A 20,727-nucleotide genomic window follows, 5' to 3' on the forward strand; every position below is an offset into this window, starting at 1 on the left:
CACACCCAAATGTCCTCATTGCTCCTTTGCTTCTACCTCACTACTAAAGGCAGAGTGCAATTCAGTGTCACAGGCTGGACTCTTCAGGCCAGCCTGTCCATTTTACATATTGCTCAGATGCTGGATTCTGGCTGTAGCTGGCCAGCAGCCATTTCTCTTTCTTTAGCAAAATTCTCTGCGGATGCAAGGCCAAGGGGGACAGCACACAGCTGGCCTCCACATCCCTAGCATAGAAATGGCATGGCAGAACCCCCCAGTATCCATCCTCCTTCGGCATAAGTTAGAGCTGGCCCCTGGCTGCTTCTGCTTCCCCCTGTTCCAGTTGGCATCCAGCTCCTCCTAGGCCCCCTCCTTCCACGGAGTCCAAGAGGAACTGAGCCCCACATCTGTCATGGGGTATCATTGCTAACCGTGTTTAAAAGCTTTAAGTGGGCCCATCTCCCATTTTGTGGGAGCCCCTAATCTGTGTTTCTCTCTCTCGCCCCTCTATAATTGCTCTCTCCCTGCCCAAGTAGGTGAGGCACCCTTGCCACTCACCCAACCCAAATTCCCCAAAGCTGAAATTACCTCTTTTAAATTCCATTATGCACACAAGGTTTGTCGCCATGATGAGAAAGAAAAAAAAAAAACAAACAAACAAACAAACATGCTTCAATTCCTTTATACACCACCCCTTCTTGTAAGTGTTCTTGCAGTAAAGTTACATGTCCAGAATTTCTAAGAAAAAATTGACATGGTGCACTTTACTCTTTCCTGTGATGAGGTTAGGTTAATAGGATGCATATTAACCACTAAAGGGACTAGATCTAGGTCTGCCAGGCTGCTCACTACAGATATCCACGTAATGGGTCTTTTTTAGGTCATGGTGAGCACTGCTGTGGTAATACCGGGTTGCTGTATGACTTCTACAGGTCTGTAGTGAGAGGGATGGCTTTTGAAGAGCTTAGCCGAGCGGAGAAGCCCATTTACAGAAGGCACAGCCATTTGCCTGGTTTATATCTCAATGTGGTATCAGAGAACTTGGTTCTTATGAGAACAAGGTGACCAAGTGCACCTCTAGACAGAGTGCGTAGTATAGTTTCAAAATGAGCTTCCTCACTACACCTCATCCCTGACCTGCTGTTTCAGCCCTGCTCTACTTCAGACCTGCCACTGCTTTTCCATTACACTGCTGGACAAACCAACTCTTCTCACTCCATGAAGCAAAAAAAAATAAATAAATAAATAAATAAATAAATAAATAAAAAAAAGGGGGGGGCAAAGGAATTAAGCACGTAAGAGGACTAAAATGAATTTCAGGCTCCTCAGCCTAAGTTTGCAGTCCAAACAGTTTCTACTCATTAAATTATTTCCTCCGAGATGTGCCAAAACTCACCAAGACACCTCCATGCTTGGCTTGTAGACACTTAAAATAGCAGTTTAACCTATGCCAGAGAAACAAAGGGCTGTATCACTTCCTGCCCGAGTCCTGAGGACATGCACCTGCCATGTTTCACAAACAACTGGCCCTTTTGTCAACAAAGGGAAACCCCAGCACATGCTTACCTTGAGCGAGCCAAGCCGGCATAGCCCCTTTACCACCTCCTCAGGAAACTCCTCCCAAGGTCCTGGCTGGACTTCTCCCCCATAACTTCTTTTTTTATGCTCCCCGTGTGGTCCTACTAAGTCTCAAGATCTCCTGGTCAAATTCCTCCTGGCTCTAGCGAAGCTTGTCAAAGGAGGCTCGGGCTGGGGCAAGCCAGGCAACTGTGGGGCTGCTTTCTTTTCCTTCATTCATCATCTGTGCATGGTCTCCAAGCAGAGTTTACTAGGCAGCATCCACAGGCTCCTTGGACTCATTTGAGGGGCAGCAGGCAGCGGCTGGTGTGCTCTGCTCCGTGCACCCCCATGGAACACTCATTATTAGCCTAGGACCCACACTCCTGTTCCTGCTCTCATCTGTTGCCCCCAGAACTCAATTATTATGCATACAGTGGCTTCTCCAACAGAGGGAGGCTAATTGTTCTCTTATTGGGCTTAGGCCCATTGAACTCCACTTAGATCATCAATAGGCTTGCCTATACCAAGCTGAGCTCCAAAAACTAGACAGAATTGTATTCAAACCACCTGATGGGCCAATCCATTCAGTATACTCAGAGCACAAGTAACACATGCTAAGACTGGGGCTTCCTGCAAATGCTACTCTGGCCGATTGATTTTAAACTGCAACCACTGCAGCAGGAAGAAAATAATCCCACTCACCTTTTACATACTAGCCTACTAGTTAGAGCTCTTACACAAAAAGCAGGAGACAGGCTAAAAGCCTACATCAACCTAAGAGACTCAAATCCACATCTCCTACCTACCAGAGCATGCTCCAACTAGGTCCCAGGCCTTCCACTTCCTGGGTGAGGGCAATAACTATTAAGCTAATGCATAAAAGGGAAGCAGCACCACTCCTTCTGTCGCTAGTGTAACCCGGGCGGTACTCCAAGAGGCATCCCCTCCCCAGTTGAAGGGATCAAAGCAGGTGGACAAATAGAGCAGAGCCAGACCACCAATGGGGACTTAACCATATACCTTTTAATGAGAGAACAATACTGGGAACATAACCAGTATAAGCCAGGGGGTATAGGGGACACTACAATGCCCCAAAGGGACAGGATTCGACAAAGGTTAGACACTTACAATCATAGACATATTCATCCAGTTGGCAAAAGGCAAGGTTAACCAAAATGTAAAACGTGAACAGCAGAACAAACAATACCGGTTGGTGAAATGTAAAAGGCACAAAATACAAAGTGTCAAATGACAAGGAATATAGGGCCTAGGTACCTGGAGGCGGAGAAAGAACACAGTGGCCCCTTTCTACTACAAGAAGAATTCCTCCCTGGTAGCTCACTCACCCCAGCTAGGCCTTGAACTCAGATCTCCACATGGTGTGCAGAAACACTACCACACAGCCACCAGTGTTGGTACTGTACTACACTGCTAGAGGTCCTGACCTTCCTGGAGCCCTGGCCTCATGTCAGCTGTCTGGCTTCAGATTGGAGGAGCTGGAAGCAGAGCTGGGAAGCCCTCAGGTCTCTGCTCAGATCCTTGCTGGAGCAGGGGAGCCTCTCCTGCTGCCTGCAGCCTCTCCTAGGGGACCCTGGAGCCCAGCAGGGAGCCTCTCCTGCCGGCCACACGCCATACTGCTGAGGGTCCCACTGCTGCCTGCAGGTCCCACTTCTTCAGGCTCTTCTGCGGCACTGCTCCTGCCCCACTGGCTCAGCTCTTTGAATCCCCTTCCTTGCCTCCCTCCATGGTCTTCCCTGAGTCAGCCAGGCTGCTGCCCCTTTTATCCCCCTCCAGGTGACCCAAGGAGCCAATCAGGGGACATGAGGGGTGAGTCTCTGGGGCCTGATTGGTGAGGAAAGGGAATCCCAAGTCCTCCATCATCTTTTGCCCTTTCAAAACCCCTCAGCTAAGTCACTGCCAGCTAGCCTGTCACACTAGTTTTAAAAGAAATGAATGAGCCCTGCTCAGCTCTGAAAGAAAAGGCACAGGTGTCTGCCATCAGTGTAGGGCCCCCCAGGTAGATGGAGACATAGCCCCAAGTGAAGTACCTAAGGCCCAGTGAGAGGCAGGATTGCAGATCCAGCCGTGTCCTCAGCATTTCCTGTTAACTAGACCAGGTCAGTTCCCTGCTTAGCATTCTGGCCACCAGGGACCCGGTTCTGCTCCTCGCACACTGTGTTGGGAAGGGACTCAAGTGTTTATTCCAGAGTCCACTTTGAAGCCAGGTGCTTAATTGCTCTATTGCAGAGGTTCCCAAACTTTTAATTATTGCAGTATCCCCTTCCAGATTCACCACCTGCCCATCTACCCCTACAATACATTTTATATTTTAACCCCTTAAATGCCAATTATTATTATTATAATGCAAATTGGGGGTCAGGCTAGATGGTCTGTTCAGGTCCCTCCTGACCCTAGCTATTATGAAACTATAAATCCTCCATTACACAATTTCTCCTGTGTACCTCCCAGAGATGTCTTATGTACCCCCAGGGAAACACCTACCAGTTTGGGAACCCCTGCTCTATTGAATCAAGTCCTAAGAGATTTGCATATAAGAGGGTCATTAGACTGTGTCACTGAGCACCTGGGCTTGAGCTGGACTCCAGTTGGTGGGTACTCCTTTTGGGGGCATTTTTACATGCGTTTCCAACTCGGCACTGGGTGCTTTTAATTAGTGAGCTGTGCTAATTAAAAGCACCTGGGGCTGTGTCAGAAGCGTATGTCAAGCACATCAATTGTGTTTTAGTTCAAAGCACACTGCTACCATTTCCTCAGTGCTGAGGCATGCTCTGCTGCTGATACACATGACGTGCAAGGCTATCAGAGCACATCAATTTATGTGCTCCGGTAGACTTGATTAATCAAGTCTGCTCTGATGCGCTGGATTTTGAGTGTTGGAGCAGGCTCTTTGCATGTGTGTAAGTGCTCTATGTGCCTTTCTCTTCCCCTCAAAGGAATCCAGAAACTGGCAAAAAAGATATACAGCATGCCCCAGCTAATTCTTCTCATGTTTTTTCTTTACCCCAGTATATTCATCTATTGCATATGGGAAAGCATTAGTTGGGCTTTGTGGAACAATGCAGAAGCCAATATTTTCAAAACTGTATGGTGAAAGCTGGGTGCCTAGATCCATATTTAGTTATTAGGTCCTTGGAGGAGGGAGTTGTGGGTGTACTCCAGGGCTCTGACTATCAGGCCACTGGCTTCAGGCTTCCACTTCAAAAAATGTTGGGTCAGAATGTGGGAGAAATTAGCTGCTACTAGGCAGGACAAATTCCTACTTTCCCAAGGATTAGGAGGGATCTGTGTTTTACGTTTGTCACAGAAAAACACAGGTTTTATTCTTTAAAGGAGAAAATCATGAGAAACCACAGGTTTCCCCTTGTGGGCTGGCAGCTTGCAAGGGGTTGTGGGGGGGCAGCAGGATGCAGAAGGCACCACATGCATGTGCGCACACATAATTGCATGTGGCAGCCAGGCGATGTGGTGAAGAGCAGCTCCCGCAGTTCCTTCTAGGTAAGTCAGTGGGGGCAGGGTGGACACAGACAACAAGTGGGAAACCGGGGATATATGTGTCCCCCACAGATTTCTGTGCCCACAGGGGGCACAAGGCACAGGGCTCCAGCCAAGTCAGACCAGCTCCAGGCAGGAGACGCCTTCACAGCCCAGTAGGCAGGACCCAGCCTAGGAGGGAGTGCCATGCTGCCATGGCCAGCAAGGTAAATACTGTAGCCTGGAAAGTTTAAAGAGAGGACTGTTACTATAGAAGGATTAGAACAAGTTAGAAAAAAATACATGAAGGGACAAGACTTTGTGATTTGAGAGAGCATTCAGAATTTTATTATGATGACTGAGGCACTTGTAGGCTTCCAAATTGCTTTAAAGTTGTAAATATATCAATAAAGTATTGTATTCAATTGATATATATATATAGATAGATAGATATTAGTGGCCTTTCATTTTGATCACAGAAAAACATGGGTTTTGGCTTTTTCAATCAGAGAAGTTGGCATTTTTTATCAGAGAATTTGTGATTTTTAAACAGAGAAAACCAAGATCCCTGGTGATTAGGGAGTACAATCTTTCTATTTCAGGGAGGAGTTGATTTTAGGAGGATAACAGGAGCCCTGGTTTCTCAGATAGCACGGCAAAAGGTAGGGCAGGGAGGTACCTTTAACTTGTTCATAAAGGCATGAGCTGTCATTGGCAACAATTTACTTCATCAAATGCTGTGAATGGACTGACAGAAAGACATGATTTTATATAAAAAGAAAAGGGACAGGGCCAGGAAGAGGGGATGCTGCTAAAAGGGATAGTAAATGGGTTGATTAGATCAACTGAGATGAACAAGACACTTAGCTAGAGGGATGCCTGAGTTAACAACTAGTCCTGCAATTTCACATTCAAATAGGTTTCTAAAGTTTTGACCTCAGCTACTCTGAGGTCAGTAATGGGTGTCTATGGAGGTTAAAATGTTCTGCCATGGGCTTCTGTGCATTTCCGAAACCAATGGTGAAATCTTTTCTTTCCGCCAGTCCTTTCACAGCATTTGATGAAGTAGGTTGTTGCCTGTGACCACCCATGCCTCTCTGAACCAACTAGTCTTCAAAAGGTACCACCCAGCCCTACCTGTTGCCTGACTCAAAACTAACAGTTAATCACCTCTGTGCAGATAACAGGGACAATAGTCAGGGAAGAAAATCTATTCCCATCACTCATCTGAACTCAAAAGGGTTTGGGATTTTTCTTCAATATAATTGATTTCTCTGCTCCATTTATAAGGCCCCATTTCCATTGGGGCATGTTGAGGGGTAGTAGCTTCTCCACTCCTCCTTTTCAAAACTGTTATTACTCCTGATTCTCACCAGCTTCATTCTGTTTTGAAAATATGCTGATCTCTGAACCTTTTAAAGGAACCTCTGAGCAGGGGTTTTGCCCTGGTTACTATTGTATTTGAGGCAGAGATCTCAATGGGAAAACCCTGGGTCCTGAACAAAGTCATACCAGTGATTCAACAAAGAACAATTATTCTTCTCTGAGTCAGTACCAAGCATAACATTACCTAGCATTACACTGCTGGGGACAGACATAATGACCATTTATACACATGCTACAGGAGCTGGGGTGGGGAGGATGCTTTAATTAGAGTGGCTCCAAAAGTCACTCTAATTAAAGCACTCGCAGCATCTCAAGTATCAGTATACCTGCACGTTAAAAAATGGCAGTGGGTGCACTTTAACTAAAGTTCATCAAATACACTTTAATTAAAGTGCCCCCGCCACCATTTTGAGACACTGGAGCCTGCAGAAGTGTGGTAATTATCACACTACAGCAGACTCAATTAATTAATTGAGTCTGCTCCAATGCGCTGTGATTACAGCATTACACACAGCAATTTTTAAATAATTATAATGCATCGGAGCAGCCTCTCACAGCACACCTTGTAAGTGTAGGAAGATTGGTTCTGGTACCTGGTCATAAGCTGGAAAGGCATGTCCTCTATCCCCACCTTGGAATCTGGTTTCCTTCACATCCTCTCTAAAACTGCTGTACAGCACTGTTATATGCTAATAGCAACAGCCACACCCTTGCACCAGGCGTACTGTGACAGAGCAGGTAAGCTTCTCGCTGCAGATCCAGGGATGTGAGTTCCAGCTGCATGCCAGGCTAGTAGTGAAGACCACCCTCAAGTCACCCCACCATAGTTAGGTACTTGGCTGTTCTGGTTAGGAAGCCAAAGGCAGCCAGACCCAATGCTAACCATGTCACTTTCTTGGTGTGGGCCCACTGCTTGCAGAAACTTCTGGAAGCAACAGCTATCTGGATGGACCACTTTGACAGACCTTTGACGTATCCTACTAGAGCTGACTGCATTTAGAAGGTTTGGGTGAACTGCTTGCTAAATGTGTAGAAGTTTGTAAGAAGCTTGGGGCAAATTTGGGATGAGAGGTACTGTGTGAATGTTAATGTTCATGTATTTAGTTATGTTTACAGGTTTGCATGAATATGGTGCTGGAAGACAGCATGCATTTCTTTAGAGATGTGAAAAGGAATGGTCTCCATGGCCGAAACAGCCAGGAGGCTTGCAGTGGTGGGTCATATGGGTGTTTATCATATGGACACTTGCCCGCTAGGAACAAAGCGGATGTCATCAACTCACAAGAAATCACTAAGCAACCAACAAGTGGTAACAACTTTCAGTCCATTGGAGACTTGGCTGGGTACCAAGCAGCAAGCTATTTCACCCACACTAAGATCACCCTCCCATTGTAAGCATGACCTGCTACAGCAGATAAGAACGATACCTCTCTCAGACCACATTCTATCTGCTGCGTATACTAACCTGTACACTTTAGCTTTCAAAGAAGCGTGTTTCCTAGAATCAAGCAAAGGGCAAACCACATAACAGATTCTACCATGTCAAAAGAGATCATTCTTTACAAGGGGTCTCTCTGTTGTTGACTAACCTAGAGGATCTCAAACCTTGTGCAACATGGACACCGTGTACTGTGGTACTCTCCAGGCAAGATTGATAGCCCTACAGGAATCTTACTGTTCACATGGATATGTGGTATTAGAAAAATCCTTAGTATATTTTAAGCTTTCTCTTAATAGGATGTAGACCAGGGCTGTCCAACTTCAAAGTGGCTGGGGGCTATGCACACCAGAGGGGCAGCACTAGCGGGGGACCATGAGCCTTCCAAGCTGTACACCCTGTGCATGCATGTGTGCGTGGGTGCTCCCCTTGCTGCATTGTGCACACAAACAGATGTTCCCCACCCTGCTGCACTGCACACAAGGCACTCCTGCACCCTAATGCACTGTGTGCGCAAACAGCCGCTCCCCATGCACAGCACAGCACAGCACCTTGCTTCACCTTCATCAACCTGAGGGCTCATCCTGTGGCACCGTACCAAAGAAACTCTGAGCTGCTGGCTCCCTTAGCACCACAAGCTTTGCCAAGCCACACTATCCCATCCAGGTGAGGAAGGGGGATACCCAAAGATCCTGGATGCTGCTGCAGCCAAAGCAATAGGGTTGGCAGTAGCTGTTTGGGAGCTCAGGCGCCACATGTTAACCCCTCCCCCCACAAGTCTGCCAATTGAACAGATCTGATGTAGACAAATCCAAATGCATATGGAGTTATATTAACAGGAGTGTCACTTGCAAATCAAGGCATTTGATTCTTCCACTCTATTACGCACTGGTGAGGACTCACCTAGAGTTCTGTGTCCAGTTTTGAGGCCTACACGTCACAAAAGACAGGGACAGATTAGCAAGAGTTCAGCAGAAAGAGACAAAAATTATCAGAGGCCGAAAAACATGATTTAGGAAGAAAGGGTGAAAGACCTAGGACTATTTAGTCTGAAGAAGAGAAGACCTGGGGAGAAGGGTGTTGATAACAGGCTTTAAATATCCTAGGGGTGATAGAGGATAGAAATGAGTATTCTCTGTGGCCATAGGAGACAGGACTACAAACAGTAGCCTCAACCTGCAGTGGAAGAAATTTAGATTCGAAATTAGGAAGAATTTACTGACTATGAAAGTAGTTAAGCATTGGACCAAACTAATTAGAGATCTTGTGGACTCTGGACATTTTCAAGAATCGCTGAGACAGACATTTGACTGCGATGGTTTCATCATGGATGATCCTGCCTTGAGCAGGAGGCTGGAACTTGATGACCTCATGAGGTCCCTTCCAGCCCTATTTTCTTATGATCTTAAGAGAAGAAGCACACCATGCAAACACCAGGTGATCATCACCAGTGTCCCTTGAGCTACAGTGTGGGAACTGCTGCTGTCTACAAGGCATAGAAATTCAAAGGAAGCCCTTTTAATTAAAGATAGTAACTTTGGTAGAGCAATGCAGAAGCTGACACTGAGATCAGAGTTGTTAAACTGACTTCAGACTAGGAAAGAGAAAGGAGAAGAATGAAAGGAAACAAGCCTCCGCTTGGAAGGGATGTTCCTGCATGGGGTCCATTGGGGTCCTATGTAAAATTAGCAATATTATAGCAGCATTTGGAGTCCCCAAGTGAGATCACAGCTAGCCCCACTAGGCTAAGTGTAGTGTGTTAAGTAAGAGACATTCCCTACCCAAAAAAGCCCATAATCAAGAGAGATAAAGGGGTAGGGGAGAAGGAAAAGCACAGAGTAAGGACATGACTGGGCCTGCAACATGCCACAGGTTAATGGCAAAGCTGGAGACAGAAGCCAAGTCTCCTGATCCTTAAAGCCAGTGCCCTAAATTACTAGGCCACAGAAATCCTCTCCACTCCCATATCTCATGGTGTTTAAAAGTCAGATGTGGGGCCTCATATTTTGGAGCTCTAAGCCTATTTTCTTCCTTGATTTCATCCACTTCCCTTCCCTTCCCAATTCAAGATGCACTGTGAGATGAGCCCCCTATTAGTACATCCTCTGCCAGCTACCCTGAGTACTGCTTCTCTGTCACTTGCCAGTCTTTGTGCCCGATTCACACAGCAGCCCTGTGCCTCCCCTTCCCCCACAATTATCGAAATTCTGTTCCCACCTTCATGCCCTGGTCACCTAAACGCTTACAACTGCCAAGACTGAACCAAATCCCTGGATCCAAACTCCTCACATTTCTAGGGGATCATAATCCAAATATAGGCACCTACCTAAGTCATAGTGAGAGAAAGCAATTTTTGCAGCTTGGTCCCAGCCGGAAGAGCCAATTTCACAGTCATTTCATGGCGGCCCCGCCCCCAAGCGCTGATTGGCTGAAAGGCATGAGGCAGCCACCACCTTGACTGCTGGCTGCCCTTCATGTGGCCCTGCCCTTTGGTGCTGATTGACAGAGAGGCACAAGGGGCAACTGCCCTTCGTGCCACCCCGTTAGCTAGTGCCTTCCCCTCCCAGGCAGGTGCATGGCTGGGTCGCAGCAGCAGCAGTGAGGACTGCTGGCTCCCGCTGGGAAGCCAGCGTCTTATTTTTATTAAGGTTTTGGTTTTTTTGATCTGGGAAATCACAGCCAATGCCATTTTTCATGGCGACTGCAGAGTTCCTTGTTTTTCATGATTTCCACAAAAAATCGCAAAACCAGTTGTTTAAGGATGATTTAAGTTGCAAAACTGTGATTTATCCATATGTCATACCTCGCCCATGTTTTCCTAATGGACCAAGCCAAAACACTGGATCCACAGCATCCAACTCTGATGTTGTGGAGTTGAAAAGACTGCCGTAATTTGAACAAAGATCTGGACTTCTGAGCTAATCCCACCTTTACAATAAACTATTTGGGGAAAAAAGAGAGGATCCACACCTTTGCTTCCCCCATTCCCTGAATATGAGGAAAACTCAGATTTAATCTCTCAATTACAATCATTGTGGAGGAGCAAGCTTAATGCTTAGTTATCAAACTCCAAGTTGCCACCCTCCTGAATGAGAAGAGGTCCGTTCCACATATAAAAATATTATTTATTAATAGTATACATTATAGATATATAAAATATATATTAAAAGGAATGCATCAATAGTTACTTTTCTGCTCAAGTTATCATGTTTCTTTGCAGCATGTTAGGCAAGGCCTGGTTTTCACTTTCCACCCTCTCTGGGCACTACTGGGTACCAGGAGAGTCAAATGTCATATACCCGTTTTTTCCTGAGTGAGTCACAGAGCTGGGGGTGGGATGTGTCTGACACACAGAAGTGGGGAAGATGAAGCAAGAGGTAACCAGGCTGTGCAAGGAAGCCAATGGGTGTCTGCAGCCTTTGCAGTACTGGCATGGGCAACTTGGAGGCACTGTAGAGGGCTGTGAGGATTTAACTGGGAAGGAGAGGAAAGTGCAGACGGGGACATAGCTCCCTGCTGTGAAGGTTGAGGTCTAAAGTGGCTCAGGACCAGAAAGTCTCCAGAGCTAAGGAAGGTGCTGAGGTAGATTTGGGGAGGGGGAAGGGAACAGGAGGAAGCTGCAGAACTGGAGCGCAGTTTTTCCTATGGGAGGATGAAGGGGAACTGGGACTTGCACAAAACCCTCAATAGTGATAGACTGTTATGGGCCAAATTCACACCAGTTTCTTCTCTACTGACTTTAGGGGTTACTAACAGCAAGTAAATGGACCTTCTGGGTTTAAAAGCCAAGACACTTTGCTCCTCATTTACCCCAAGGCATTTTCTCACTGTTGGAATACGCCCAAGTACATGATGCAGTGCTGTGTATGGAAGAGAAGCAGTCAGAGAGGAGGTTCACCCGTCTTTCCTTCCCCTTTTCAATATACCAAATGTTCTGGGTAATTTATTAATATCCTCCTCTGTAAGACACTACCTATAAGAGCCCAAGAACAGAATGTGATCCTGGGAAATAAGTCAAAGTTCTCCAAATCAAATAGGAGGAAAAAGACTTTTGGGGGGTGAATTTTTTTCTTTTTTCTTTTCTTTTTCTAAAAACCCTTCTACGGTTAACCCCCCCACACGCATATCTACACAAGATGCATCACCAGGCATGACATAACACTCCTGCACAGTACTTATGAGCTACTGCGTAGTAGTCATCACTGGGCAACAGTGCTGGGATGCTACTGCACAGTAACTCCAGTCACTGCATAGTCATCATGGTAATTTAGAACCTGGTTATGTAAGTACTAAATAACGGCACAGTAACAACTGCACTGGGCGGCTTGTGTAGACACACCCTGCAAATACTTGCAGCACATGCAAGAGCAAGGGTTAAAGGTGCTAAATGCCCATGTATAACATAACTATATAATCAACAATCACTGCCTGTGCTGGGCAGAAAACTCCACAGTGTCAGTGAGTTCTGCTAGGGCACCGAGTAAAAAAAAAATTCAGTTGGAGAACAAATGAGTAAGAGGGGGCTTCAGCAAACCAGGAAGATTATAAAAAAGACCCCAGACTTCATACCGCTTCCATCTATCTCCCACACACACACACACACACACACATATATAAACCCTGTCCACTCACATACACCCACACTAAAAAACAGAAAAAACAAACCCACAACCAACATACTTTCTTGCACACAAATAGAAACATCCACAAAGCCTCTCCATGAGCCTAATGGCTCCTTCAGTAGGTACACATGGTGCAAATTGGATTATCACAGAATCTGGCCTAGTGCATCTGCATTTTCTCAGGTAGCAAGTGCTCCTCTTGAGCAAGTAGTGAGTTTAAAAGAGGCCTCTGTGGTGCTGGAGTTCTTCCTGCTACTCTGTTAGGGTTGTCCTAGGACAATTCAGGGTGAGTTCCAAGAATCAGGTTTAAATCCTTTTTCGAGTCAGTTCAGTTGTCCGGTATCAAAGGCCTGATGGTGGTTTCCTGAGGGGCCTCCTGCAGTAAGACCCTCTGCTAGTGCGCAGCTCCTGTGAATGCTGAAGTCCCTCGTGTGTATTTGCTGAAAGCCACACACCAATGAGTAATCCCTAAAGTTTAAATACACCAAAAAATGTCTTTGATTCTTCAAAATGAACTAGAGCAATTTTGGAGACATTGACATACAACCTGTCCATTCTGGTGAGGTTGAACAATGCCCCCAGGTAGCTGTTCCCGGCCCACATTTTCTGAGTTGCACAGTAATTCATTCTTCTGTCCTCCATTAAAACCTGGTTCCCTAGATAACCTGGGTTTCGTTTGTAAACAGTATGGTCCAAAGGCTGGTTGTTGCAGAACTCGCCTCGGAAGAACACACTGGAGTACACAAAGTACAGGCCAGTTTCATTAATCATCAGGCTTCCTTGTTTATACTGAATGCTGGAAGTGAAGGCATGTCCATAGATGGCCTCCCATTCCAGAGGAAGGCCTTTCTGACCAGATTTGCCTAGAAACAAAGATGAACAAGAAGCTGTTAGATGAATACATATGCCTAACGGTTTTCAAGTCCCCACTGAAAGTCATTTGGGCAAATCACGTAACTTCAGCTCCTTCATCTCTCAAATGGAAATTACACCCACTGACTTCAGAAGTGGGTGCTGTGAAGTTTAATTTCTTCATACACAGCAAATGTTGCTTCTCTGCCCTCAATCACCTACCCGTTAAGTGTACTGCTTTCCTGACCTCTTTCTTTTCCACGATCTTTTCTGTTGCATTTGGAAGCCCTGCATTAAAATAAAGAAGGAGTTAGCTGCAAATTCTGTGAAGAGGACCTGATAATGAAATGACATTAGAAAGGGACACTCCCCATGGAATTAGAGAGAAACAGATTTACTATGGAATAGATAACGCAAGGCATTACTAACTATGGAACTATCTGCTGTGGGACACTATTCAGGTGAATACTGTAGCCTGGGAAGTTTAAAGAGAGGACTGTTACGATAGAAGGATCAGAATAAGTTAGGAAAAAAATACATGAAGGGGACAAGGCTTTGTGATTTGGGCTTTGTGCAATGCTACACGACAGCATTGCACAAACAGCTGCACTTCTGGGCTTTTCTGATTGAATCACTCTCATAGTCCATGCAGAGTATGAGCCCACATCATTAATAATAATAAACTAAACTCTCTTCCAAGCTGCTAAAACCAAAAAATGACCTGGCAGCAATACACAAATGATCTATGATTAGTTTATTATGGCCAAAGACTAATGTCCCAATTGCAATGAGCAGATTCAAGGTGCCAGTCAACGCTCCTGCAACTTCTAGCTCTGGGAGGCCGTCTGAGGACTTCTTATACACAGCTCTTAACTATTAAGTCTTTGCTACAAAGGGAGGTAGCATAAAATTTTAAGGGGGCTGTAAAAACGTAAGGCAAAAGCAGATAAGTTTCCTAAGATACCAAGCAACTGGAAAAACTCTGTGTTAGGTGAAGAGTCTGCAGTCTGATTTAGACTTAATGGAGAGCTGAGTCAGTTGACCATGTGACCAGTGCAAGAAAAGTGCACTGAGACTGAAGTGCCCCTGGTTGGCTAGTTTTGGCAACATCTTTCCAAAGGAGATGTGCACTATAGGGACCCAGATACTTGTGGGTACTATTTCCCCTGTAATATTTAATTCTAAAGAATTTGTGGATCAGTATTTGTTCTTTGTGATTATGGCTGTGCCAAGAGACCCAAGGAAAAAGTAGGGTCACCTTCTTCAAGGCACTGAATTAAGCAGCCAATCCTCACCCCCAAAGGCTGATAAAGAACCTAAGTTACAACTAGAACTGTGGGGGAATCAGAAATTCCCCAATTTCAAAATTGCATCAGAACAAAACCAAAAACATTTCAAAATGTCTCAGAAAACAACATTTTGGGGAACACAAATTGTTTTGGATGCATCAAAATGTTTCATTAAAGAAAAAATTAAAAAGCATTTTTGGATTCGGCTGTCTATACATTTTCAATTTGCAATTCATGATGGAAAAATCAAATTTGAAAAATGCAAAGTCATTTTGGAGCAAAGAACCAAGGAAGCCTTCCCAAAAAAGGGTTGCTTTTTTTTTTCCTGGCATGAAGTTTCATGAAAATTTACATGTTCGCATGGAAAGTTTCAATTTAATTGAAACCACATTTTTCAAATCTCAGGAAAATTTTGGCCAATTTTGGTTACCCCAATGGAACGTATACAGAAGACACTTAAGAAAATTATGTTGTACTTTAAAGGAAAAGGAAAAAAATAACCATCAGGGAGGAGGAAGACAAATAATAGTGTTAGGCACCCCTCTCTCCTTACATGCATCACTTATAGTATAATAAGGAAGCCAGGGATGTATTTGTAGCAGGGTTGGTCTGAGACAAAAAGAAGTGTAAGACTCCAGACCTCTTGGTTCAGAGATGACACCTTTCATTACGCCAACTAAAAAACTGCAAAAAATGATTTTTTTCTGCAAGTTTCTGGGTGAGCATGCCCTTCCTGAGGCTCAGGGAAAATTAAAGATGGCAAAAAGTCCCTGTAGGTAGAAAATAAGCTTCATTTTTGCACAGAGAGAGCTGAAGGTGGAAGTCTATTCCTCTGGGGCCAGATATAAGGAAGCCAGACATTTCATTAATGAAGCTCAAGCTTCATAAAGGGCTGGCATCCAAGTCAGGATTCGGTTGCTCCTGGGTTTTCAGGGCTGGGAGCCTGGGCTGGGCCCATCTCTCATCAGTGGTTGCCTGACCTGTCTGCACTGGGGACACTTCCTTCACGCAGAAGAGAAGCACCGGGATCCCCACTCCTTTGTGACCTGCAAAGGGACACCTGTTCCTCCGGCCAAAGCGAGGAGGCACGTCCTTGCCGAAGCAGGCCAGCGTCCAGGGCGAAGCCCGCCCTGTGGCCCAGAAGGCGGCAGGAGGCTCCCCAGGGACTACAGCTGGGTGACGTCCTGCTGCCGGTGGGCTCCGGCTCACCCCCGGAGCGGGCGAGGGCTCAGCCGTCCCTGGCCCAGCGGCTCTCACCTGTGTGCTTCTCCGCAGCTGGGGGCAGGTGCCCGGGGCTGGTGGCCTGCCAAGAGAGAGGGGACACTCAGCAGGGGACCACAGCATCAGGGCCCCAGCAGCCCCACTACGGGCGGCCTCCCTCCGCCTTGCCTCCCGCAGCCCCGCCACGGGCGGCCTCTCTCCCTCCCTCCGCCTTACCTCCCGCAGCTCCGCCAGCTCCTTCTGCAGCTGCACGATCTGGAACAAGCCGAGCCCCGCGCCCGCCAGCGCCAGCAGCGCCAGCAGCGCCAGCGTCCACAGCGCCAGGCCGGGGCACGAGCCGCCGCCGCCGCTCCTCCCGCTCCCGCTCCCGCTCCCGCTCCCGCCGGGGCTGCCGCGCTTGGCCCGGGGCCTGGCCGGCACGGGCGGCGGCGGCGGCGGCGGGGCACCGCTCTCCACCCACAGCACGGGCCGGGGCGCGTAGCTCAGGTTCTGCCGCACGGCGGGCAGGGGCAAGGGCGGGGGCGGGGGCGGGGGCAGGGGCAGGGGCAGGGGCGCGGACGGGGCGGCCCGGGGGGGCTCTGCCCGGCGCCCCCCGAAGCCCGCCCAGTCTCTGCCGGCCTGCATCGTCCCGCCACCGGCCCGACTCTGCCGCGCGGCGCCGGCGGCAGCAGCACAATCCCCGCGGCTTCCGCCCCCGGAGCCTCAGCGCCGGCCCCCCGCCCCCGCCCGGGGACTCCGCACCCAGCTGGTCCGCCCGCACCGCCACGGGCAGCCAAGCCCGGGCTCAGAGCAGACCGGAGCATCTTCATCAGCCTAACATACAGGTGGTATCTATAGACACCTCACAGAGAGAGAGAGAGATCTCACAAGAAGACAGACAGAGATCTCTGTCTATCTCTCTGTCTCATCCTGAGATCTATCTCTGTCTCTCTCACAAAATGCTTAGGGAGCCCAGCAGGGGAAATAATGCTGAAAGGAAATCAGCACGGGTTTATTGCAGGTAGAGCCTGCCTGACTAACCTTGTTTCTTTCTGTGACCAGGTCACAAAATGCTTAGACACAGGAGTTGAGGTAGATGTCGTCTACCTAGACTTTAAGAAGGCCTTCCATACGGTATCTCATTCTGTTCTCGTAAATAAACTGACAGCTGTGATGTAGATGATTACAGGGTCAGGTGGGTGGCAAATTGACTTAGGGGGTCACACCCAGAGTGTGGTGGTGGAAGGGGTGATATCAACCTGGAAAGACGTGGGCAGCGGAGTCCTGCAAGGCTCAGTCCTTGGACCAGTGCTGTTCAGTGTCATCATCAGTGACTTGAACAACAGAGTAGAGAGCACCCTGTCCAAGTCTGCAGGTGATACCAAATTATGGGGCAAAGTTAATACGCCAGAAGGTAGGGAACAGATCCAGGCAGATCTGGACAGGCTGGAAAAATGGGCAGAACAAAATAGGATGCAGTTCAACAAAGACAAGTGCAAAGTGCTGCACTGGGGCAGAAAGAACCACCAACACGCTTACAGGCTGGGGGATGGCCTTCTCAGCAGCGCAGCAGCGGAAAGGGATCTTGGAGTCATAGTTGACTCCAAGACGAACGTGAACTGTCAATGTGACGAAGCGATCAACAAGGCTAACTGCACTTTACCATGCATTAGCAGATGCATGATGAACAGGTCCAGGGAGGTGATACTTCCCCTCTATGTGGCACTGGTCAGGCCACAGCTGGAGTACTAGGTCCAGTTTTGGGCACCGCACTTCAAGAGGGATGCGGAGAATGTTGAGAGGGTTCAGAGAAGGCCGCTCGTATGGTCAGAGGCCTGCAGGCAAGGCCCTACGAGGAGAGCCTGAGGGGCCTAGATCTCGTCAGTCTTTGCAAGAGACGGCTGAGAAGTGATCTTGTGGCTGCCTATACATTCATCAAGGGGCAGCAGGGAATAGGAGATGCTCTGTTTACTACGGCACCCCCTGGAGTAACTAGGAACAATAGCCACAAATTGACAGAGAGCAGATTGAGGTTGGACATCAGGAAGAACTTCTTAACAGTAACGGTTGCCAGAATCTGGAATGGGCTCCCAAGGGAGGTGGTGCTCTCCCCTACCCCAGGGGTCTTCAAGAGGAGACTAGACGAGCACCGAGCTGGGGTCATCTGACCCCCGCACTCTTTCTTGCCCGGGGCAGGGGGTCGGACTTGATGATCTACCAAGGTCTCTTCCGACCCTAACATCTATGAATCTATCTAATTGTGAGATATCTCTTATTGTGAGATAGATAGATAGAGATATCTTATTGTGAGATATCGCAATTTATCTTACTGTGAGATAGATAGATATCTCACAATAAGAGAGAGAGAGAGAGATCTCACAATGAGAGCGATATCTCACAATTAGATAGATACCTCACAATAACATATCTTACAATAACAAATATATATATATGTATATCTCAATATGATACATATATCTATAGCTCACTATATATATATAGAGAGAGATCTATCTATCTATCTATATATCTACATATACATATCTATATACATAATTTTAATATATTCATATATATTATTGCAGTGAATAAAGATTATTTTACTCCTTCCAGGTCCTTGCTTTGGGTAAGTTTACACTGGTTTAAGATGAACTGCATGCATGAGGGGAAGAGAAACTGACCTTTACTTTTTTTTTTTTTTCAAGAGAAGTAAGAGCATCGTTATTTTGCTTGTGTTGGGTCCTCAGCTCTGAGGGTGGGAAGTGGTGCTGGGCATGCCCAGGAGGATGCCCAGCCTTGTGCCCAGCTGTGCAAGAAGGCAGATCTAGGATGCTGAGCGGGGAAGTGCACATGGTGAGAGGCATCATCATCACAGGCAAAACACCACTTACCTTTCTCCAGTGAAGTGAAAAAGAAACTAGAAGCTTTACTACTATACCAGGGGTCTGGGGCTGCCTTATTCTGGTTAAGACTGAAGCAAAAAAACAAAAACAAACCCAAAACAAAAATAAAAGTAACTTCCTAGGGCTTGCTTATTGGAAGCTCTTTGGGGACAGGGGTTGGCTCCTCCACGTGCTTGTAGCATGCGTGGGAGCCCTGATCCCAGCAGGGACCTCCAGGCATCGCCCCATCTCAGACATTCCCATTAGCCACTACAGCAATCACAAGATCCACACCTTTAGAAGGTTAACCTTGTATTGGATCAGTGATGTCAGCTACATCAGAGCCAGGGGACACGACTCTTCCAAGCCCCACACTGGTGAATCAATTCTTGCACTAGCCAGCCACAAGCGCATCCTGAAGAAACAGCACTGGGTTGAATTAACCTCCAGCAGTTAGGATGCTTTTCCCTCACTGAGCTAAATCCTGCTAGGATGCTCAGCACACCCTGTCTGAGAATCCTGGGTCAGCCAAAATCTTAACATTTAAAGTTTGACTAAGATCGTCACTGCAATGATCTTTGTGGAATTCGGGGGTCTCCATTCCCAGCTGAAAACCAGAGGTGAAGTGATGCTGTCAGAACAAACATCATCTCACAGGTTTCATAAAAATTAAACTTGTACAATTAAAGGAAGGAGGGATTTAAAGACTCCAGTGGCAACAGCACTATAATGTCCAGAATTTCACATGAGTGTAAAATCATGATAATTTACACCCATTCTTTTACACCAGCCAGGTGAAGGACCTGGCTCATTTTGTGCATATACACATGTACCACATGAATGTTTCATGTTTTACATCCACACACACACACAAACTTTGCAACACTGCTCCAGTGTATGTGAACCCAAGTATAAAACTGCAAGCAGCATTAAAGCAAGTAATAGGTTAGGTTGTCTCAAACATCACAGCAACAAGTGGTATGAACACAATGAGAGAAGGATCAGAATTGAAGCCGATTTTTCAGCCCGCGTGATGCTTTTCTTTAACAGCTGTCACATGCTTCTTTTCCAAGACTAGTGGCACATTTGCACTATATCATGCTCACAGTCATCAGCCCTTTTCTCAAAACCCAGACTCCACCACCAACAAGCCCACTGCCTTTTGAAGAAGCTCACCACAGTCGTTTGCTGAAACATTGACTTACAGCTAGTGAGGTTTTAGAAACCCATGTGCAATCCCCATATAGCAACATTTCATGAAAAGGTATAAACCCTGATTCCAACACTGTTAAATACCTCCATGTTACCCATCATCATTTTCATCGCTGAAGTCATTTTTATACTCATAAACATGGCTGTACCATGACATCATTCTGACATTGCCCCTTCTGACTGGTCGATCTAAGGCTAAATAATTTCAGGGCTGAGTTCTAGTCACAGTAAGAACCATTACAGTAGGACTTCATTGGTCTATACTCACTAGAGAATCACTTCTCCTAGTTTTAACTTCTTGGATGTTTTAGGCACCTGGCCAAGAGGAATCCAAACCCCTGTGCTAAGTGTTGAGGTTCCCTATGCACTGAAGAATTGGCCTCTTCAGAATGGGATCCCCAGCAGGCAGCATAGTAAGCAGAGAGTTGCCTGAAGTCCACATACCCAGCATGCTGCTGCCTAGAGCTCACCAATCAGAAATGCTGGGCACAGGGGTAGGGCTCAGCTCCTGCCCCATCAGGAGCATGGGTACCTTAGTCAAGGTGACAAGCAGGCCGCTGTGTCAGGATGTGATTACCAACCCAGTGTCCTTGCTTGAAGGGAGTTGTCCACTCCTTTTCTTTCAAAGAACAGACTAGAGATCATGTTTTCTTTTTAAAAAATGGACAGAGGAGGAGGTAGAAGCACTGCCCTGATTCACCTGAATCTAGTGGTTATAGCTCTCATCCAGAGAGTAGAAGACCCATGGAAAAACTTCACAGTAAGGGTGGCCAACATTTGGAATGGGCATCCTAGGGAGGTGGTGCTCTCCCCTG

The 20,727-nt window shown here is 46.9% G+C and overlaps 1 protein-coding gene across 1 annotated transcript; it reads right to left on the bottom strand.

Annotated features, from left to right (window-relative positions):
* Nucleotides 1–10,967: 10,967 nt before the first annotated feature.
* FASLG (Fas ligand) lies at nucleotides 10,968–16,496 on the bottom strand. Its single transcript, XM_090048192.1, has 4 exons — nucleotides 16,056–16,496; nucleotides 15,876–15,921; nucleotides 13,552–13,617; nucleotides 10,968–13,340 (listed from the first exon to the last, which is right to left on the bottom strand). The coding sequence occupies exons 1-4, from the start codon at nucleotides 16,461–16,463 to the stop codon at nucleotides 12,946–12,948; spliced, it is 915 nt and encodes a 304-aa protein (XP_089904318.1). The 5' UTR covers nucleotides 16,464–16,496; the 3' UTR covers nucleotides 10,968–12,945.
* Between the last annotated feature and the right edge of the window lie 4,231 nt (nucleotides 16,497–20,727).

The sequence above is a fragment of the Crocodylus siamensis genome, chromosome 5, assembly GCF_052110815.1.
Source record: "Crocodylus siamensis isolate JL-2025a chromosome 5, ASM5211081v1, whole genome shotgun sequence".
Classification (NCBI taxonomy): domain Eukaryota; kingdom Metazoa; phylum Chordata; order Crocodylia; family Crocodylidae; genus Crocodylus; species Crocodylus siamensis.